The sequence below is a fragment of the Rhinolophus ferrumequinum genome, chromosome 8 (genome assembly GCF_004115265.2).
Source record: "Rhinolophus ferrumequinum isolate MPI-CBG mRhiFer1 chromosome 8, mRhiFer1_v1.p, whole genome shotgun sequence".
Classification (NCBI taxonomy): domain Eukaryota; kingdom Metazoa; phylum Chordata; class Mammalia; order Chiroptera; family Rhinolophidae; genus Rhinolophus; species Rhinolophus ferrumequinum.
Window position 1 is genome coordinate 41239768 of NC_046291.1, and position 23959 is coordinate 41263726.

General features: G+C 33.7%; 1 protein-coding gene across 2 annotated transcripts in view; it reads right to left on the reverse strand.

Moving 5' to 3' along the window:
* The window catches only part of ITGAV (integrin subunit alpha V), a 76366-nt gene that overhangs the window by 9758 nt on the left and 42649 nt on the right, over window positions 1–23959 (reverse strand). For both annotated transcript variants that reach the window (XM_033112253.1, XM_033112252.1), the window contains exons 9-24: window positions 23509–23552; window positions 23364–23420; window positions 21162–21214; window positions 20558–20760; window positions 16490–16681; window positions 14328–14373; window positions 12821–12928; window positions 11569–11627; window positions 9876–10030; window positions 6309–6446; window positions 4158–4225; window positions 3348–3495; window positions 2727–2819; window positions 1064–1143; window positions 597–677; window positions 15–120 (exon numbers count right to left, since the gene is read on the reverse strand). In XM_033112253.1, the coding sequence (XP_032968144.1) occupies window positions 15–120; window positions 597–677; window positions 1064–1143; window positions 2727–2819; window positions 3348–3495; window positions 4158–4225; window positions 6309–6446; window positions 9876–10030; window positions 11569–11627; window positions 12821–12928; window positions 14328–14373; window positions 16490–16681; window positions 20558–20760; window positions 21162–21214; window positions 23364–23420; window positions 23509–23552 (1631 nt within the window). The remainder of the gene's footprint in view (window positions 1–14; window positions 121–596; window positions 678–1063; window positions 1144–2726; window positions 2820–3347; window positions 3496–4157; window positions 4226–6308; window positions 6447–9875; window positions 10031–11568; window positions 11628–12820; window positions 12929–14327; window positions 14374–16489; window positions 16682–20557; window positions 20761–21161; window positions 21215–23363; window positions 23421–23508; window positions 23553–23959) is intronic.

Consider the following 23959-nt stretch of genomic DNA (forward strand, 5'->3'; position numbering starts at 1 on the left):
CAACAGCCACACACCTCATAGATGTGCTGAATAACTGGCCCAACGTCTTCTTCTGTCTCAGGGTTCTCCTTGTGCTCCCAATTTGGAATCGGAAGAAAGATATGATCAGGACTTGAGACTCTAAATAATGACAAAAGAAAACCTACCATGAATGTCAAAATGATACGGTCAATTTATTTTTAAGACTACCCTGTATCGAAATGAATAAAATCAGAACTAATAAAAAATAATCACTACATATTTAAAAGAAACAAAACATATATATGTATGTGTACACACACACACAAACACAATACTTAGCTGAATCTAATGTAACAGGTGAATTGATGTCAATTTGTGTAAAAGTTCAGTAACTTATTTTGTGCTTGCCACTGGCATGTCTGGTTTATATCCAAAAAAATATTTGGGGCTTTCGAATACACACCTAGGACCTTCTTTCTTCAGAAGCTCCAGCTCCAGCAGTAAAACCACCACTGAACATGGAGTGCTTACTATCCAAAAAAAGCTAGAGGGCCTCGTAGTTACTTTAAAAATGTAACTACTTTTTAAAGTTTAAATCATAAGAATGAGATACACAACTCGGTAATCATACTGACCCTCTTATCTCAACAGCAGCTAAAACAGCAAGGTCAACTCTGTAAGATACAACTGGGCTTACTTTGTCAAAAAGATTGGAGCTGAAAAAGAAAACAGATATATTTAGGACTGAATTGTGCATAATGATCATCAAAATCATAGAGAGGCAAATGGAGTGACACTAAAAATGAACAAATTAAAAGCAAAAAAGAAATGAAAAATACGTAACTCAAAATAATTATTTTCATAGCATTTAATTCCAAGATAATGAACAAGTTCTACTTCTTAACAGGTTTTGTCTCACAAACTCAAAACTGACAATAAAATTATTCTTATGATATAAATATTGATTTTGAAAAATGGTATAATCAAGTACTTAAATTTTAGTCTATTTTATTCCATAATATTTAAAATATATCACATAATATATTCATACCAAATAATATTTCCTCAATGTTATCATAAATTGAAAAAGTTCTGTTTATACCTCTGGATTTGTAAATCAAATTTCACAGAAGTATCCATCTCTGATTGCTGGTGCACACTGAAACGGAGACCAGCTAAGAGCTGAAGAAGGAAGAAAAGATGGTAATTAAGAGTTAGTTAAAACAGTGTCTAATTAGTGAAAATTCAAATCCAATGTCCAAATAAAAAAGAATGTTCTAAAACAGGGTTTTTGTGAGCTTACAATAAAACTGAAAGTACTCTAACAAAAATTATTAAATCTGCTCTTCCATCAAATCTCTTTAATCTACGATACTTGGGCCAATTCATAATGGAGCCTATTTAACAAGTTATTAATTATATCTCCTTGTAATATTATCTTTCTGAAAACTACAGAAGTAAATGTTTGTTGAGCCAATGAAAGCACAATAATCACACAATGATTTGATTATACGAAGCTAACAACTGAACTTGTGCTAATGGAGCCAAGAGGAAGAAATGGCTTTCTGACCAGAGTAAAGAACTTCAAAAGAAGGCATGAGTAGGGTCAGAACCAGAATTTCTCCATACTGCTCACAACTCGATCAACACCAAACATCCTAACTTCTGCAGGTGGAAAATTGTTAAAGTGAACTGAACTACGAGATAAGAGATAGCAAGCTTCTTGGGGATCATATATGACACATAAAAAGGTATTTCCGAGAAACTTCAGCAAACTGCCTCCCACTTTACAAAGACTGGAGCTGGACATTTGAAATAATCTGGAATTATCTGTACTGAATGAGCTGTGAGTGGGAAAGCTAGAGAGAATGAGAAAATGAAAAAATAAAGACTATGTTCACTTGCTAATGAAACATTGTGTTAACTATATGTGAAAAAATGGAATTCAGGGTACTTTGGTCAGGCCCTCTTACCGAAGAGATCACACTTCTAGAAATAATGAGTTTTAATGGAAAGTATACGTCAAGAAATACGGCATATTTAATTTTTATTTGAAATATATTTGATATATAACTGTGTAAATTTAAGGTATACAACATGTTGATTTGATACATTTATATAAATTGTAATATGATTGCAGTGATAGTTAGCACCTCCATCATATCAAATAATTATTTCTCTTTTGTGGTTGAAATACTTAAGCTCTAGTCTCTTAGCAAGTTTGATGATTATAATACAATATCATTGTCTGTAATCACTATGCTGAGAAGTAGGTCTCTAGGACTTATTTACTACTAGTTGTAAGTCTGTGACCTTTAACAACATCTAATAAGAGAGATGTTGTTTAAGGGTAAATATGGAATATTTAGCCCCAGATTATCACAGATCTTCAAACTGAGAGAATTCTATCTCACCTAAGAATGACAGTATTTGTCAGGGCAGCTTTGAGGATTCATTAAAGCACTGGTTTAAAATATTAAAGTTATAATTTCAGTCCTTAGTTTAAACCATGTTCTCATCCATTTACCAAAGTGAAGGCAGTGTGAAGACCAGCTTACTGAATACAGTGTAATAGCACAACCTATTATTTTAGTATTTTAGTCAAAACTAAATAAAACTCTGCTAATCACTGCACTCTAAATCAAAACCAATTTAAAGACACTATTTTGAAGTATTTATTTAAAAAATTACCATGGATAAACCCACAGAAAATTGTGCTATTTTCTTTAGAAGAAAAAAATATCCATTCAATTAAAATGGCTTACTTGAGTTCCAGCCTTCATTGGGTTTCCAAGGTCACATACCACCTGGCGGGTTTGGTTTTCTGTCTTAAATGCACAGGAAAGCCTTGCTAAGGCCTTTGATAGAAAAAGAAAAAGATTTGAAAGGGAAATAAATTAATGACCACAAAAAAAAAAAGCAGAAGCCATAAGACTGTAAGTTCCTAGACAATACTATGCATTTGGATATTTAATTTTCTTGTTTTACAAAGCAAATACATCTATCTGAGCAAATGGGGAGTAAGGGAAAAGCCAGAATTGTGTATAATGCCACATATGAATGTAAAAGTATTTCTGAAAGATCCCTTGAGGACTTAGATACATAACCATATTACCTCTGACAAATTATCTGATGAAAAGGCTTGGACACTTTATCTGTCTGACCTCATTTCAGGCACTTAGCTAGCAATTCTAAACATGTCCTATCAATGCATTATGCAAAGTATTAAGCTTGAAAGGAATTATGTAAGATAGGCACTCTACTGTCTAGCAATTTAGCCTTGGGTAGAATGGCTAAGCTTGCACTACACTAAATTGGGGAGCAGCTCATAAATGTTAACAAGACCTATGAGTGTATTTCGATTTTTAAAGAGGCAGTGTGCTTACTTCACTGTTGCGGACAACCCCGATGAAATCAGCCTGTGGGGGGATGGAAACAATGAGCTCAGCTTCATAGGCTCCTTCTCCTTGGTTCTGAGCCTTAACAATCAATGTCAGAGGGTTGTCATCCCCAACATAGATCTTCTTCTGATCTCTACAAGTTAATACAAATCTGGACAATGAAAAAGACTGCATGGGGAGAGAATGACTGTTCAAAGAAACAAGAGATAAATATACAGATGACAAGTTCAACAGTGTATCAAGATATTTTAAGACTACTTCACAGGTCAACAGAAAACTGGAAATAGCCCGGTGGGTACAAATCCAGTGCTTCTCTAAGTAAAAGAAAACAGTGATGCCATTTGTATATCACTATCACTCTTACTATTACTGAAGGAATTTTATATTTCTTAGTATGTACTTACTAATTCTCTGATCTTTTTCCAAAAAGCTGAATTAATCATGTCATGATTCTCACAATATTCTTAATAATTAACTTATGTATCATATAAATGGTAATCAGATTCCCTTAGTTAAGGGTATATTAATAATAAAATGTATCTTTAAGACGATGTAATATTACTTTATGCCACTAGTTAATGCTGAATGGGAATGGATCTGTTAACCTAGACAACCAGTGAAAATATAGTGCCTATTTTTTAAAGCTCAATATTGACAGATTTACTATTATAGAAAATCATGAATTATCTTCTAATAGAACTGATTCTCATTAAAATATGATTACTTTGAATAGAAAAATGTGCGATTTCATTTAAATTTCTTATTATATTACTTATTATTTGCAGCAAAACTTACCTATCTACAGAAACTTCCAGTTTGGGTTTACAGACATTGTCTTCACCACAGTCAAGCAGTATATGAGCCTAGAAAAAAAAATTTATTTTTCCTACATGAAAAAAATACCAATACAGGCCACATATAGAGTTACATCAATATATATGTGAAGTATGTGAATATACATATGCACACACACATATATTTATATAAATTAATCAGCCTATTTGCATACCTGAATGAAAAGGGATCATGGCTACTTACTTTTAAAAAGGCCAGTGAATAGTCAATGTAAAGGAAGAAAAAGATTCATAGGATAATTTGTTGAAGTCCAGAATGTGACTTTATTTGGAGATAGGGTTTTTAAACAGGTAATTAAGTTAAAATGGCATCATTAGGGTGGGCCCTAACACAATATAACTGGTGCTTTTCAAGGACATTGAGACACAGACACACACAGAGGGAAGACCACACGAAGGTACATGGAGAACATGGGTGGCCATCTGTAAGCCAAGGAGAGAGACTTAGATGAAACCAACTCTGCAGACACCTTGATCTCGGACTTCAAGCTTCCAGAACTAGGAGAAAATAAATTTCTATTGTTTAAGCCACCCATTCTGCAGTACTTTGTTATGACAGTCCTAGTAAACTAATACAGATATGTTATTAAAATTAACTTCACCTGTTTGCTATCTTAAAAAAAAAGTTGCTGAGCAGCAAATTTAAAATTACAAATATGGCTCACATTGTATTTCTGTTGGATAGCAGAACTTTATAGAGAGACTGCAGTAATCAAGTTTGTAATATGACCAGTGAAATGAAGGACCCATTTTAAAGAGAAGTAAATAATAAGAACGGTGGGTGGGTAATTAACTTAGAAATTAGAGTAAATAATAAAGCTCAGAATGCAAAAGGAAAGATGCCTAAAAGTAAATAATGTTATTGTTGTAACAAATGTAGGGCACAAAGGAAAAAAACAATTCAAATAATGAACAATAGCAGGGGTAAGAAAATAAGGAAGGCAAATATTACTAAAGTTAATATTTCCCTCAAAGGGTTTCAAAAATTAGCCTACTTACTTGATTAGCTGGCTTTAAAACTGTTTTGGTGTTAAAGAGATTGGTGATCTCAGTAAGTTAATCAAAAGTAATGGTAATACTAATAAATGATTTCCAAAAAATATAAAACTATAAAGAGAAATTAATTATAATCTCTGTATCAAAACACATAATGTGAACGGACAAGTAACAATTAATATTTTTATAAAGTATAAAATAAATGACAGACCCTAAGAGGCTCAGATGTTCGTTACTAAATTATTAATCAACATAATATTGTAGATCCATTAAAAATAAAAAATATAGAGTATGAACTAACACAGAACTATGTTTGTAAGTTTTATATCAACGGGTAGTCGAAAGTGGCACATATATTATGATTATTCATGTGCAAAATGAAAATATAAAATAAATTGTTAAAATTACAAAGACTTTAAAATACATTTTCATTTGCCTTATACTGTTACCATATATAGTCTTCTCATATTACATAAAAAAGTGTTTATGAGATCATAGAAAGTTAGACAAAGAAATAGACTAAATTAGGGTAAAGCATTCTACAAGAGAAGAAATATTAATCTAAAAATATGAGCATGTAATAAAAAAGAAGTGGAAGAAACAGGAAATACAATCATAATATTTGAATATATGGGTTTCATACAAGATTTTCTAAAAATACATAGTTTGTATAAAATTTTATATTGCTTTATTTGGTTTTATAAAACATGATTTACGTGTTATAAATATGCATATGTGTATATATATGTACTATTTTTATAATTAAAATGTAAATCAAAGATAACATATATATAAAACTTGTTTAGCAAAATACTAAAATACTATGTAAATAAATTGGTGTTTTGTTGTTTTCCTTGAGTTATCCAATTGTTTTATGTATATGAAATGTGACCCTGTCTTTCTCTCCATATCACTAAGTTCTAAGTGGCTTTAAATAAATCTGACCTGAAAATCCAGATTCATTCCCCTCTGACTCCTTTGATTAAAAACCCCAACATTATAAAAGCAATCCCTTATGGTACTTTAAAATATGAATTGCAAGGCCACAGAAAAGATTAAAGTATAAAACTAGTGATAAACTGAGGAAGAACAGTACCTGTCGACTAACGTTGGCAGGCGTGAACTGGTTAAGGATGGGTTGCAAGCCTGTTGTATCAGCAGCTGTTCTATAATCCAACCGATACTCCATAAAAATAGTAATCGGCGTGAGTTTATCTCGAAATTCAGATTCATCCTAGAAATGGAAAAGCTTCGAATTATTTATGACATCAAATTATCTGGAGAAATCCCTAAGTGCACAATACAAAGCCCTCTGTATTCATCTCTTGATTCAATTCTACTGAAGCTCTCTGAAAAATCACTTATATAAGAATAGAGTATCCAAAAAGATTACCATTATTCAGTGACAACTCTTAATCATTTTTTTGTTTTATAGTATTTGATTCACATAAAAATATACAAGGCACGTTAATAAATTAAGCACTCAAATGCACACCCATTATAACGAACATTATTGATATCACTTAAGCTACCCATGTGCAATCCTTTCTCTTTTCATCCCTCTGCCTTCCTTCTCTGAGGTAACCACTATTCTGAATTTTAAGTTCACCATTCCCTTCCTTGCTTTCAGCAGTTTTATTATAGTGTATGTCCCTAAACAATATGTTCTTCAGCTTGCTTTTCTTGTTTGTTTATTTAAAAGGGAGATCATATATATTCTTGTGATTTTTGTTCTTTTGTGCTTTCTGTTCAACATTCGTAACATTCATCCATGCTGTTTGCATGTAGCTGGGGTTAATTTTTACTGGTGAGTAATATTTCATCATATGATATAGCCACCATTTATTTATCCATCCCATCAAAGTTTACTTAGATTGTTTTGGGCTTTTTGTTTTTGCTATTACACAAAACATGTTGCAATGATTATTCTTCTAAATAGTGGCAAGTAGTTTGTCATCTCTATAATACCATATTATCTTTCAAAGTCTTCATAACAATTTCTACTACCATCGGCAATGTAAAAGAATTCTCTTTAATCCACATCTTCACCAACTGACAGGTATTCGCAGATTTTGTTTGAATGTAAGATGGTATTTCTTCAGTTATAACCTCGGGTATTTGTCCTGTTTGTTTAAATCATGAAGTTATTGATTCAAAAGCTTTTTCTACACTTAAGTAAAATGGTTATGTTTTTTCTTTTTTTTTTAGTCTCTTCATGTAGTAAGGCACTTTTATATTTTTAATGTTAACCCACCCTACGAAAAATCTAAGTTGGTCTATTTGTTTTATCTGTTTTATAAACTGCTGAAATTTAGTTTGCTTATACTTGTTTTGGCAATTTTACATCTATATCTTTGTTTAAGACCAGCATGAAATTCTCCTTCCTTGTACTATCCTTGACTAGCCTGGGTATCAATTACACCAGCTCATAGAATGAGTTGGAAATAATTTCTGTTTTTCTATTCTTTCAAAGAGGATAATATTCAAATGTCTCATTCTTGATGGTTTGGTAGATATCGCCTATAAAACCATCTGGGCCTTGTGTTTCCTTTGTGTAGAGAGTTTTAACAGACAATTCAATATTTTAAATGGTTTGTATAGTTAAATAAATTATTCGGGTTTTCTATTTCTTTTTATGTCAGTTGTGTTTTTCTAAGAATTTCCCTATTTTGTCTAAGTCTCCTTATGTCTTAGTACAAGGTTATTTCTATTGTTCTATTATTTTATTCCCTCTTGTATCGTAGCTTTCAATGCCTAACTTTGTAGTTTTTTTCCTTCATTTTTTTCTTACTCTTACATTTAAGATAAATAGCATTTAAGGTATAAATTTACTCTTACACTCTGCTTCTGTGACATCCTACACATTTTGACATATAGTATTTTTATTAAAATTCACTTCTAACTAAATTTCCATTATGATCTTTTTAAAAAATATTTTTATTAAAATATAGCTAACATACAATATTATATTAGTTTCAACATAGTTATTCAACATTTATATACCCAAAGAAGTGATCACCATGGTAAGTCCAGCAACCCTCTGACACTGTACCATGCTATCACAATATTATTGACGCTATTGCCTATGCTGTACATGACATCCTCATCACTTATATGTTTTATACCTGGATATTTGAACCTCTTATTTCCCTTCACCTTCCCCCCCTTTTTTAATTTTTCAAGTACAGTTAAAATTCGATATTATTTTGTATTAATCTCAGGAGTACAGCATTAGTGGTCAGACATTTGTATAATTTAAGAAGTGATCCCCCTGACTAGTCTAGTACCCACCTGGCACTACACATACTTATTACCATATTATTAACAATATTCTCTATGTTTTACTTTCCATGCCCATGACTATTTTGTAACTACCAATTTGTACTTCTCAATCTCTTCACCTTTATCAACTGGCCCCCTAACCTCCCTCTCATCTGGCAACTTCAGCTGATTTCCTGCATCTATGAGACTGCTTCTGTTTTGTTTGCTCGTTTATTTTGTTCTTTAGATTCCATACATAAGTAGAATCCTAGGGTATTTGTCTTTCTCTGTCTGACTTATTTCACTTATCAAAATACCTTCCAGGTCTACCCATGTAGTCACATCATTATGATCGTTTTTGGATTCATAAGTTATTTAAAATCACAATTTCTAATTCCCAATTAATTTTTTTGTTATTGATTTCTAAAAATTTCACAAATATCAATTTTCTATGATTCCAATTTTTTAAGAAGTTGTTTAGATTTCCTTTATGACCTATATATGGTCCATTTTTATATTGTCTAATTGTTGGGTGCTAAGTTCTATTATATAGGTCCGTTAAATCGAGCTTGTTAATTATGTTGCATCTTCTAAATCTTTTTGTTTTCTTTTTAAAAACTGCATGGCTTATCTCTTTAAACATTTTATATAAATTTATATTCCGTACCTGAGAATTCCAACATCTCAAGCCTTTGAAGTCTAATACGTGTTTGTTGTTTTTTCTAACAGCTTGTGTTTAGTGTTTTCTTTTGTTTTTAATGGATTCATACTTGATTGAACTTAACCTGGGGAAATCATGGGGTCCTTACTACACTGTTAAAGAGAGGCTCTGCATTTACTCTTGCTGGAGTCAGGGTGTACTTTTGTCCTGGAAGCACGTGAGCCTCATGCAAGTGTCTGGGCCGAATGCAGGAGGCTCAGACACCTGGCTTACAGAAGGCCCCAGGTGAGCATGAAGCCCTGTGCTGGTGTCTGCAATCACTGCTCACCCTTTCCTGGGCTCCATCCTACCCCAGCAACCCTGGCTCACACAACTGCTTACAACTCACAAGTCAGTTTTTGCCAATGAGTTTTTTTTTTTTTAATGGACTGCTTATTTGGGGGACCCTGGGAATTTCTTTTTACTGTCTTTGAGAGTCTAGCAGTATTTAAAAAATTCATTTGTTGTAATTTATTCAGCAGCATTATCATGTGAAGGATATTTGGAACATCCAGTCTACCAGGAGTAGACGTCGATTTCTCAGGTCTGACATTTTAAAAAGCCACACTACCTCAAGTGTATTCTTCTGTGTTTTCTTTTTGACTTCATACCCAAAATGTAAAGAAAGTAAAAATCATTTGGATGAAAAGAAAATATAACGAGTAAAAAGAAAAGATAATGGAGCAGAAAAGCATCTCTTACCCGCAGATATGCTATCAGTTCCTCACACTGCATCTGTCCCCCTCTTGAAATGGTCATATTCTTGGAGTGACCAGGGGACCTGTTATGGAGAAACAGTGCTCGTCGAATTGCTCCTTTTTGCTTGAGTTTATCCAAAAGAAGCTCCACCTGGAAGTCTATACAAACCAAAGGATTTATAACCAACATAACCTTTATGGACACCTATCTGTCCCAAATGTCTGTATTTCATGAAAATATAGTATGTAGTCCTTAAGAAGTAATTTGCTTCTAATTCATTAAAAATGTCTACACATTGTAGTAAGACCACAACATATTAATTCTGAATAAATATGTAATAATTAAATAATTAACCCAACTATCTCCAAAGTAATGCCATATTAATTCAGACAACAGATAAGGATGGTAGTAAAACAACTATAAGATAGAAGAGAAATGTCTTCTTTTAATTTAAGCTGAGAGGAGGAAGTACAGAGCATGAAATATATGTATTAAGACTTCCACCATTAATGCATGTAGCAGGACTCTCACTGATTTTGATGAAGAAATATTTACTAATATACACCCATACCATTCACACTATGATGAAGGAACAGTTTGCATCCCTCAGCACTCCTAGTTCTACTTAAGCTACTGTATCAAACTGTCAGATGAATACATGTCCCTCATGAAGCAAGTATATATATATATGTATATATAGTCGTTTGGGGCAAGAATCATCTTAAAATGAACATGCATCCAATAGTCGGAAGCACAGCTGTTAGGATGACTGCTTCTAAGATTCAGGTCATTAAGTAGTTTCTTCAAAGGAGGTGAGAGGGCAGATCTCTAAAACCACAGATCTCTTCCCAGATTTCTCTGTTTAACTTCATGTCAAATTTGGGTGAAAACCCAGGGTTATTTTGCTTCCAGTTCTGTTCCACCCACCCACACTGCCCTCCATGCTCTTGCCTCGGGCCTCTTGAAAGTGCCATTTTCTCTGTGCTTAATACTCCTCTACACATCCCCTAGCTCCTTCCTTTCCTTCAGAAAAGTTTTCTCCCAGTAACGCCTTGCTACCCTATGAGAACTTTCATGTACGAACACACCCCTAACATATTCAGTCCTCTTCCCCTGCTTTATTATTACTCCCGTGCACTTGTCACTAACATACTGACAAATCTTGGCAACAACTGCTTAACTCTCCTACCTGGCTCTGAGGACCACATAAACCATGCTTTGGAAATGAAGAGTTAAGTTGGAGTTTGCTGTGTGGGTAAAATTTAGTGGTCAAAACTGTTTCTCCTTCTTCTCACTATTTCTAAACCACCTCAACTCCAGAGATTGCTGGGGACTTCTCCGAAACATAAAATATAAACTTCTCAGTAGATCATCTACTTACAAATGATACTTCTTTCTCCTCGAGCTCATTTATTTCACATTGGTCACTGCTTAACTCTCTGAAGATCGTATTTACCATTTACTGGGCTATTTTATTCACAATGTAAATAAATAAATGTATTATTTCTGAATTGGATTAAGAGTTTCCAAACAAAGAAATTATGCTGCAAATTTTAAATGTCTTTAAACATAAACATTTAAATAAAAACAGTAATGACAACTATTTGAGAAACTATTCAAACATCCTAAAAGCTTGTTTTAAGTGCCGTGTAAGCAGGATCATTAAAATAATAGAATTTTTCTATAGAACACTTACTAAGTTTCCTGGGAAGTGCTCCTTTGCCATCTGCCTTTAAGCAGAACCTGACGTTAAAACTGTAGGAAAATAAAAATATACATAAATCCTATAATTCAGTTTAGTCATATTTTGAAATATCCCCCAAATCTCAAATTTCAAATATACAGTTTACACTGTGAAACTCTGTATCTTTCGTCATGTCTTCATATTATTTTTTAAATATGAAACTATACAAAATAATCTAATTCATCCTTCAGTGATTTAAGCACATTTCCTTTCATAGTACCTTGATGAGGAAAGAATTTCCTAAGTACCTCTCAAGTTTATAGAACCTGTTGATAAATCTAAATAAGGGAAATGACAGTCCAGATTTAAAATAATGTCTCATTTAATAAAAAGCCCAGCCAAAACTTCCTTTAATTAGCAAACTCCCACAGTGTTTTTCAGGTGTTTTTTTAAGTAAAATTTCCCCAGATTCCATTCATTCTACCCTTCATATATAAATTCTCTGATTTTTCTGTGGGTGCCGGGGACAGGAACAGTGTTTCCCAAAGTGGGGTGCTCATAGCAATGTTCACAGCATATGGATCAAGATTTTTCATTATTGATTTTATATTTATTTTGACATGTACAAGAAAGATACCGGTTTCTCCCTTTTATTTAAAAATGTTTTAAAGCAAAACATGAATGAATTTAAAGAAAAAAATCTTAAGGAAATTTTTTAAATGCATGTAAAATGAAAATATAGCAAAAATTATACAATATAGCAAAGAGTAGCATAAAAACAATGGAGATTGGACTAGAGAGGAATTCAGATATAAAATTTTTAAAAATATATTTTACTTTAGAAACTAGTAAAGGAACAAGTAGAAGACCAGTATATACAAACAACATAATATTTTTCATACAGCTATTCACAGATATTAAATCTGAAAAAGATCCTGTCTTTTAAAAATTAGAATGTTCATGAGCCTGTTTATAATTAAATATAAATAAGTTCTGAGAGTTTATTAGCTTTTCCTTCTTTATGATTATATTCACTGAGCATGCATCACTTAAAAAATTTTTATACTACTTTTTAGCTTATTTCTAAAGTCTTCTATGTATCTTCTTTGGAACTATATTTCTATAATCCAACATATGACATAAAAATAGAGTATCAACATAGAAACTGCTTTAGCAATAAATATTTCAGCCCCCCCACCTTCATTTTCAATTATTTTTTTAATAATTGAACCAATAATAACTATTATTAAACAAATACTCATACCAGGAAACTTTAAGATCTGTCCCAGGCAGTGGGCAGGTTTTATTGTCTTGATTTAAAATGCTAGGGTATACTTCAAGGCCAGCATTTACGGTGATAACTGGTCTGGCCCTGGTAAAATTGAAAATAAAAATTAATAAAACAAAACAGAAAAGAAAGAAAAAAAAACTTACTTAAAATGTTAGACTGATCCAAGCATGTTAGGTTCACATTCACTGCATACACAGTGCAATGGTTACTGAAGCATTGTTTACAATAGCACAAAGAACAGAAACAACCTAAACTGTCTTAGTTTGCCCAGGACTGCCCTGATTTTAGCATGAAAGTCCCATGACCTGGTAAATCCCTTAGTTCCAGGCAAAGCAGGACAATTAGCCAGCCTATCCGAATTCAGTCCATTAAAGCAGAATGGTTAAACAAGTCATGGGATATCTACCTAATGCAATGCAATATAGAGGGGGAAACGAGTGTTGTACATCCATCTGTGTTAATACGATGATCTCTAAGATACATCCAAGATACAATTTGAGTATGACGGAAAAATACGCAATGTGCAAAGGATGCGTGTACACGTGCGTATGCACACACACACCCACGATTTTTTACTGCATATTTCTGGTAGGATATACTAGTCACTCATGTGAGAAGTATATTTTTTTATTGAATGGACTTTTCATATTATTTGAATTTTTACTGCATATATGTATTACTTCATTAATAGCAATTCAAAAAACTGAAACAATAAATTCAAACAATTAGTTTTCCAAAGTTCAGAGGCACAAGTTTACAAGTTTAAGCTCTGGATGAAAATACAGTAAGTTCAGGCCAGTGAGCCTGTCTCAGTCATGATAAATCCTGGAATCTGTGTGGACATACGTATGCTGCCGCCTTAAGGCCCCTATGAAGCTGAGCCCACTGCAAACTCCATTACACAGCACCAATGTTAGTTCCCCGGCCATGGATGAACATGGTCCACAGAAGAGTACACATCTTAATCTACGTGGGATGCCAGATGATAGTCTAAGGCATGAGTAATCGATGAAGTACAGAGAATAACTGGGAATATGTAGAAAGCTGGGAAATATAGAAATGTGCATTTACACATTGCGCTAATAAAAATATTTACTTTGGAAGTCATTACATACTGCCTTTGTGTTCACAGAAAGCTGTTGCACAAACGCAAAGTTAATTTCTTGCCTCTCAGAGGAAAATGTAAACTCCTATAATTTTTAAAGAGATTTAAAATTCAGGAGAATATCTTGGACATAATTTAAAGGACAAAGAGGCAAAATTCTAAATGCTTTTTTAAAATAAAATATCTACAGTTTCCTCTACTTTGGGATCTCCTTGAATAAACAATATTTATCTGCAACAAATCTTAAATAGGAAGAACAAACAAATTTTATTACTTCAAGAAAATTAAGCTGAAATTCAAACACTGATACTTAAGTATAAAATTTTCAAATGATTTATAATACTCCTATATTACAGAATATGGAAACATGCTCACCTGTATAACACAGCTCTATCTACACCAAAGGCTCCTACAATTAAGTCTTAAAAGAGAGTAGGAAAAAAATGTTAATAATATTAACATTACGGTTTTTTAAATTCACATACCATTCTATAAAACTTTCAGTGCATAAGATAAAGATTTAGACATAGTTTCAAAACTATTCATTAAGTGGCTGTAACATAACATCTAAAACACTAAAATATGAACACTGCAAATAAGCTATCATCAATGGCAAACACTCATCATAAAACTAGTCTTTCATTCAGGTAGACAAGAATCTTTCTAATGGATTCTTCACAAAAATTAGGAAGTACATCCCCAAACACACATACCCACAAAGGAAAAAGTTTTATAGATTCCCATGGATTACATTTTTCATCTTATTTATTTTACTTAAAAGCAAAAAACAAAAAGCACATTACGTGTACTTAGAATGAGTGCAAATATCATTCAAATCAACAAAAACAGAATGTGTTACTTTTTATATGTAATTGGTAAAACTGGTTCACAATTAGAAAAAAAAAAATGAAATCCAAGCTCTACCTCGCAATATACTCAAGCTAAATTTGAGTAAACCCTTTCAAGGCAGAATAGCACATGAAAAAAAGCCATAAAGACAGGTAGATTAGCTTACATAAAAATTAAGAACTTCTTAATGTCCAAAAACCAAGTGTGACAAACTTGGAAATATATATAAGTTAAAGAGTTAGTAGCCTCAATATTTAAGGCACTGCCACAAGAGAAAAAAAAAAGAATGAAAGAAAAAAAAGTCTCAATAGATACAGAGAAGGAAACAAAAAGGAAATGCACCGCAGTAAATATATATATGCAAATAAAAATGCTTACCCGCAATAATAATCAGAAACTACAAATTAAGACAAAATAACATTTTCCACCTATCATATAAAGTTATTTCAAAAGAAACAAAAGATGACCCCCAGTATGCGCACAAATGTGGGAAAATCAGTCACTTATTAATAGTGAGTGTTTAAAAAGTGGCGAAATGTTCTTTTGGACAGAGTGGGATTATCATTTGACAATGTGTATCAACAGACTTAAAAAAATGTGTATCAACAGACTTATTTTCGACATAGCAATTCTAGAATTTTTCCCTAAGAAAATAATCAAAGGTATGCACCAGAATTATATACAAGGATATACATGCCCCAAATTAAAGTTAAGTAAGATATGATACAGCCATTTGATAAAATGGGAAATATAAAATTCATGTTTTTGAAGAACAATTAATAACATGGAGAAACATTTTATGCTATTAACAGTGCATAAAGCATAATTCTATTTTGTTAAAAATGTGTATGAATGCATTGGAAAAATGACTGAAAAATAAGTTTTGCTGTATTTTCTAAAAGTTCTATAACTATATTGCATTTATAACAAAAATATTCTTGAAATAACACTAACATAGACAAGAATTAACTTCATGTCTTATTTCCAAAAACACTTGACCATACTTGTATATTGAGCTCACATTCATTGTTTCAACAACAAAGGTAGTCTAAATTTTCTGCATTATATTTCATTTAAAGAATAGACCCATTATGACCCTAGATCCATTATAATACTCTAAAAAATGTAAGAGACAGAAAAAGACTTCATTTTTTTGTATTGGCTCAAACCAATGGTGCACCTGGGGCAAATTATCTTTCCCAGTCTCTTTTCTCATCCAGAAAATGGTATAATAATGAGCTGAGCTAGATGGTATTCTTCACAAACCTTACCGAGATAATTAAATTAAGTAACATAGTTTTTAAAAATCACAATGATTAGTCTAGTCCACAAAAACATTAGGTCATTAAAAACAAAATAAACAAACAAACAAAAAAAAAAACGGCTGACATTCAAAAACTTAGAATGAGCATTTAGCTTTTGTTTATAGCTTCTAAGATATTTTTCTCTGACATTTCATCACAGGCTTTAAGACAATAAAAGAAACTCAGAGCATGTGCTTCATACTGGAAGCTCCCAGGAAATAGAGCTGTCTTTATTTCATCTCTTAAACAACAGTAGGGGCTTGAACACTACTTGAAACATTGAATTGAAATAATTTATAACATAAAAGAAGAGCGCAGTAACTAATACTATTTGCTACCAGAACTGAAAAATCTAAGAAGCTCTATGCATTTGTAGGACAGCACCTGGATATCCATTTTTGTCTATATCTGTGGCTCCTTTCATTGAATAGCCAAAGCTTGGTGGCATGCTCTGAGCAGACCACTTCCCTTCAAGGATCTGAGATGGTACCGCAGTCAAGCCTGTTGATCTTCCATTGAAAATATACACAATTCCTTTTTTATCGTCACCCCCATATGGAGCAGCAATTGCAATATCTGCAGGGAAAAAGGAGGAGAGGGAGAGAAGTAAGAAGAGGGAGAAGGGGAAGGAGGAGGAAGGAAGAAGGAAAGGGGAAGGATGGAGAGAACGAAGTCTTAGTCCTTATTATTTATGTGAAGATCTTAATATTTATGCACCCATTTATCAAAAGATAAATATTGATTCAAAGTTCAGTATCACACTCTTTCTACAATTCAACAATCTAATTCAAGGAAATTCAAGTGAAACTATATGGAAATGACATTAATTTGGAGCCAGATATTCTGGGCCTGACCTGGAACAAATCAGTTAACCTGTCTGGACCTCAAATACGTCATCTGTAAAATGGAGGGGAGAGTGACATGTCTAAAGATTCACCTAAGGTTCATTCTAGCTCTCAATAGTCTAGTTAATTTAGTTGGGCATGGTTTTTGGGTTTTTTCGAAGCAGAAGTCAATCTGGCTCAGAAACTTTCAAGTTATGATTTCATACTGATCTTGCTCACCTTATATTGAAATAACATAAACAAAAAGTTTGAAATTCTCTAAAAAGAACCAAAACCAAAAACATCAAATTGTCATTATGACCTTTCCTAACTAAATATTTTACAAATACGTCCATTTCCCTTGATCTGTGCTGGTAACACCCATTCTCCTTTGCCTAAAACAGCCTAAGCGGCTTCCTACTTCTACTCTTGCTCCTATAATCCATTCTCTTCAAAACTGTCAAATGTTAAAATCATGTCACCTTCCTTCTTAAAATCCTTCAATTATTTCCCAAAGCTTTAAATGCTAGTGGCTTGTCCATTTATTCCTGCCTCCCCCCACACCTCCAATTCTAGCCCTCACTGACTCTTCTTACCAATCCTGGCCTTTTTCTCTTTCTTAAACAGGCAGAGCTAGTTCCTATCTCTGGGTTTACACTTGTTGTTCCCTTCTGCCTTAACAGCTCTTGCTCCAGAGATTTCCAAAGTTTGCTCCTTTTGTGTGTCCAAATCATAGATCAAATGCCATCTTGTCAGAGAGGTCTTCCATGGCCACTCTATGAGGCAATGCACTCTCACTTCTCAACCACATTTTCCATCTAGGCACTCGATCACATTACCTTTCCTTTCTTTGTTTTAAATCCACAGCCTTATTACTCTCTGAATTTCCCCCACTATGTGTTTACTTTCCGGCTTCTCCACAAAACATACGCTTCATGAGAACAAGGACGTATCCATCTTACCTGTGACAGTCCCTAGGTGTCAGCCCTTCTAAATAAACTGCCTATTTCCTTAATATACCCAGTCTCTTTCAGCCTGCTCAATGCTACCTTCCCTGAGATATCAAAGACACCTTGATCATTCATCTTTTATATAAGACCATTATATCCAAGAATATCCCAAACACTGCGATGATTACATTCTAGGGTTTACTTGTTTATATAAAAGTAGCCCATATTGATGCTAAATCCCATAAGGACATGGATGGTCTCTAATTTGTTCTGTCATTTTGGCACCTAGCATAGTGCGTGGCTTACAGTAAGTACCAACTAAGAATTTGTTACCCTTAAAAAAATAGTGGTTTTTAGATTATGTAAGAGTTCTTTTCTTATCCTTTTTCAAGTTTCAAAAGCTAAGTATAACTTCTGAATTGACCTATGTATTAAGAAAGTACTAAAATATAATTTCCCAACAGATGATGGCTTAGTGTTGAGAGATCGTTTAATAAAAATGATCTTTAGTTTTTCTAAACCTTTCATTATTTTATACATTCTAATCATCTCTCTTGGCTGCTATCTGTTAGTCTGGAGAATCCTTTTTCATGAAACTGATTTCTTCCTGTCATCATTTTAGTTGCTCTTTTCTGTTTTCTTTCCTCTGCTTTTCTGCAAGGATATTGACAAAAACTGCATATAACTGTGGAACACAACTGTATTGTTTTGTTTGCAATATCCCTCTTGATGATACCTAGCATTTTTCTGGTGGGTGTGGGTGGAAAGGGAGGAATATAGGAGCAAGAGCATAGCAAAGGGCTAATGTCATCAGGTCTAAACAAAGAGAAGACCCAGGTTATAACTAATAGTTCATTTCATATATATAAACTGCATATTCATAGAAACTATAAATATATATATATATACATACATATATATATGTAAACTATGTGTGTGTGTACCTATAAACATAAATACAGCTCAGATCATTTTCCACTAAAGACAATATTGTTCACAGTCTACTATTTGGGATAATAAGACCCCAGGAGAAACCCTGGGAGAACAAAAATCATCCTTTACGGTATGTATCTCTAAAAGTAAAATCTCTCTGTAAAATAGTGGTGAAACTTCAATATTTTTTAGCTGTTTTTGTTTATAATTCTTGTGTTCATAGATATTACATTTTAATGAAAACATAAAAAGTAGGATGCGATTTTGGCATCATTATAATAAGAAAGTGTTCTTTAAAGTGGCTGGAATATCCTCCAGACAAGGTGACAGCAAACATGCAGTCTCTCCCAGAAAACCTGGATATAGACTCCCAGCTATAGCCAAGAACTCATTCAATTTACTCAAGGTAGAACCTCAAATTTGGCTCTGTGTTTTCTAGGTAGTTCTGGTGTGGTCTGTTCTATAGCATTCTTTTCAAGTTCTATTTTGAACTTGATACCAGAGTTCCATTTGGTTTATGTTAAGTTCTCATAATAGTAAAAATCTTTAAGACTATTTTAGGAAGCAAAATGTCCCTTTGAGTAGTTTTTCACCATCACTGAAGACTTTTACGGTTCATCTTAGAGATGATACTTCCAGTGCGTGACATAAAATCCCCACAAGGCAGGAGCGGAGTGTTGAGGACCAACCAAAGTTTTCCTTTTCCACTACTACTTGGGAGATATAAGAGTTATCTGTATTTTTTAAGTTTTCTTCTTAATTTACAACTTTCTTTAAATTTTCAGGGGCATATCCCTATACATTGTTGATTATATGAACAAATCAATAGTCGATTTGTAATTTCTAGAAAGGTTTTTTAATAGTATTCTTTAAAAAAAAAATCTTGGTAATTTTTGTTTTTTTTATTTTTTTATTGGGGAATATTGGGGAACAGTGTGTCTTTCCAGGGCCCATCAGCTCCAAGTCGTTGCCCTTGAATATGTCGTGGAGGGTGCATGTCAGCTCCAAGTCCAGTTGCCATTTTTCAATCTTAGTTGCGGGGGCACAGCCCACCATCCCATGCGGGAATTGAACCAGCAACCTTGTTGTTAAAAGAGCTCTCGCTCTAACCAACTGAGCCATCCAGCTGCCCAAAATCTTGGTAATATTTAATCTATATTTCATTTCGACAGTAAAAGCCAACTTTGTTTTTAAAAATACCTATAGCTATTAATTAAATTATTAAATGGGACTATTATAAAACAATGAGCTTATACCTTTTACTTGCCCCATGAAGGGAGATATAACCTCCCTCAGAATATTTTGGACAGTTGCAACAAAGTTATCACTTTAAAAATATTAATAGCAAATCATACATTTGAAGTATGCATTATTCAGCATTGCCTGGACAATGCGCCGGGAGCATTTTCTACGCTTGCATCCAAATGGACAGTAGAGGGCACTGCCGCTTAGCAGGAGACACACAAAATCACCAGCTCACACTGGGCTCCATATCAATGCAAGTGCCTTTCAGAAATTAACCATTCCAACACCCTAATTTGAAGCTGCATGAGTAATAACTCATGAGACTCACCTTTTGAAAATTTTGCTCTGATTTTTAAGGGAAAAAAAAGCAACCTGTCATTTAACCTAGTGTGTCACTCACATCCTTCTTTCCAGGAAGGAGGCTTACTCATGAGAATACAGGACTTTTCCAGGAGGACACAGAAAATCAGGGACCCATAGTTGCTGGACTTTGATCTTACCGTTGAAGCCATCCTGGTCCAGATCTCCCAGCGGTGCTATGGCACTGCCGAACCTCGCAAAGACCTCAAACCCATTCAGTTTGGTCGTCTGGAAGTCTCCCGAAGCTCTTTGCAGAGACACTGAGACCTGCCCCACCTCTTGGAGTTTGCCGTCAGAACCACGATCCATGAAGAGAGGTGCTCCAATAAACACATCTGCATAACTAAAAGAACAGAATATTTTTCTTTTTCACCAAAGTAAGACCAAATTCCATCTATTAACAATCGCTTTCTGAATAAATTCCATTCCCTCTTTCCACATCTCTCATAACCACACTGAAGCATAAAATGATCATTTCAAATTCAAATGCTCTTTTAACTCGTAAGAAATGATGAATAATTCACAAAATTACTTTATTCCTTCATAGTATAAAAGCCATTGAAAGAAATTATGAAAAACATAGAGGTTTTCTAGTATTTGTGATTAGGTTGCTCCAAATTGGTTCCCTAATAGAAAAATTAGCAGGAAATGGACAGAGACACAGAAGAAGAAATGTTTAGTTTTAGTAAAGCGTTCATAAACACGAGAGGAAAACTGTTTCTGGAAACATTTTTTGAAACTTACTCATCCCCATTAATGTCAGTGGCAGCGACAGAAAATCCAAAATATGCAGCCATCTGGATAACAAGACGAAAATGAAATGTTTACATTTCATTCAACTAGTTTAACAATTAATATTTGTAGTATATTTACCAAATAGAAAGGGTTATTTTTTTTCTCTGCATATAGTGCTTCAGTGTAAAATTCTTTTCTTTTGTTTATTTTACCAACACAATGACAATCAGGTAATGGAGCTCGTTTATATTCCTAGATGTATGGGCAACATACCTCATGTATATCATTTCAGTGACTACAACACATGCCATTTAAGTCCAAGTACAATCAATGCTCCGTCCCAAGCCTAACCTATTATCTCCCTTCCTCTCCACTACCCAAAGTATACCAGACACAGACACACTATCAGAAAAACATATAGTCACAGACAAACATTTCAGTTGACTCCAAGAAGTTATAAATGGATGTCTATGCAGCAAAGATAGTAATTATTAATAGGTCATTATTGGCTCTCCCTATGTGAAATTATTACAACTCTAAAGAAATTACTCTTTGGAAAGATATGGAATGGAGTTCATTTTTGTGTCTCATCTCAATTGATTACATGCCAGTGGTTTTGGAATTACACACAGTACAAATGTGTTTGGGTTTATCACGGACTTATTATGCAGAGGGAGAAGGAATGTCCTCCCCCACACCGGAGACTGTTGGCCATCAGACAGAGCAGCCTGGCTGGAAATACATGTGAAAAAAGGAAAGTTCTGAAGAAAACCCAACATGCAAAGCAAAACTAGAAGAGAAGACAAATTAAAGATGAACTAAGGTGAGGAATGAATCAACAAACCAAAAAATGTAACGTTAGCAAAGCTTCCAATTTTTTTTTTTTTTATTAGCTAAGATACAAGAAGGGAATGATAAGGGAGATTCCTATGTTATCTATTTTGGATTGATACAGTGTAACTGAGAAAAATGAAAGACATGGTCTGTATTCAATGACAAGATCAGAGCATGGGTAATAAAGTGTATTATATTTGGGGTACCATGTTGATGTGATGACTAGAATTTAACAGAATACTATTCTCTCAGGGTATTTGGCCTGAAAGTATAAAGACAGGATGGCATTTACTGAAACAAGTTCTGTCCTGGGCACTATGATTTAAATGTTTTCATTTGACTCTCACCACAACCCCATGAGGAAGTTACGAGTATCCCTATTTTTACACACGAGCCACCGGATTTACAGTGGTAAATCCCTGGTCCAATGTAAAAAGACTGAGTATGGAGAGCCCAGGTCTGTCCTAATGCAAAGCCCAAGTTTTTCCCCACAGAAGGGCTGAGGAGGAATAAAGAAAGCATTATGGACTGCATACACCATGATCCAGAGACATACAAGGGCTCAACAGGAGAAGCTGTTTGACGTGAAGAAGTCACAACAGCACAAAGGGATAACCACCCCGCCTCAACCCCAAGGGCCTGTTAACTGCACACCATTCACGTGGTGCATCAACCCTGACTGATGCATAAATGGAAAGAGGTTGCTGGAGACCTTAGGTCCGTTCCTCATCCTATAAGTCCTCTCACAAATCCCAACCATCTCAGCTGAACAAGTGGTCTGAATCCCGGATCTGCAAACCAGATGTGTTTTTCTCTACCTACTGTTTAACTTTTCCTTTATCATTACTAACTTATTTAACTCTCTGAGACATACACTACAACATATAAAATTGTAGAGAATGTCTAGTCCTTAAAACTACTATGTTTTAACTGAAGAATGTTTTATTTCATGGAGTACAAATGAAGTTTATTTGTACCATCTATAATATACACATCTCTGCCATGCTTTGTTTTGTAGCTTATAAAATTCAAAGGCACAGGTCATTCCTTGATGGCAAAGTTAATGTGATCAGCAAAGAAAAAGCAAGTTTTTGGTTCTGTGTGTATGCAATTTGATTTTGTATTTCCTTAAGAAAACCAAACAAGCCATAATTTGAAATTACAAAAGTCTTTGCTGAAACAAATTACTTTGGTTAAAGATGAAATATTTAGAGCGTATTTTATATCTATAACACTGAATATTACACCAATATTTATTATGTACTAAATACTAAACCATTACAATATTGCCAAGAAAAGTTTTAAGATTTTTCTTAAACATTAGCAAATGCTCATGTTAAAATGTTAAGTAAAAAAAAAAACATTTTAAAAGCATACCTGCTCACCAGTAAAATTGTATAAGGAGGACATGTTTTTTCCATCATAAATATAAACCTGTGCAGGAAAAATGAAAGTATATGAAATGTAGGAAAATATAAGGTAACCCAGAGATTTTGCAAAAACCACTTTTTAACTTTCCTACCATTCCCAAAGTCCTGGCTGCTCTTGGAACTCCCGAAACAAAGTCTGAAAAGAAAAAAAACTTAATTACTCATTTTAAGACCAATATTAGAAACTGCAGGGGAAAGTAGGTATGCCAGAAAGCTTTACGTTTTTTTATTTCAGTAGACAATAAGAGATTTTTAAAAATTAGTACTCCATAATGAATGCTCCCAGAATTTTTTAACCACAAAGTCAAATCTTAGAAACACAGATTCTTAAGGACCTTCCAATAAATGCACATGTGCCCTCAACGCATTTGTAATCTTGTTAAAAAGAGAACAGATAAGATAAAATGACCTAAGAATGAAGAAAAACTACATTTACAGTAATGGAAAGTAATACAGAGCAAACGGAAATAGGGTAGAGGTAGCAGTGGCACAGAGATGTGATCACAACCAGGTAAAATCTACGATTCCTGGATTGAGCTCTCA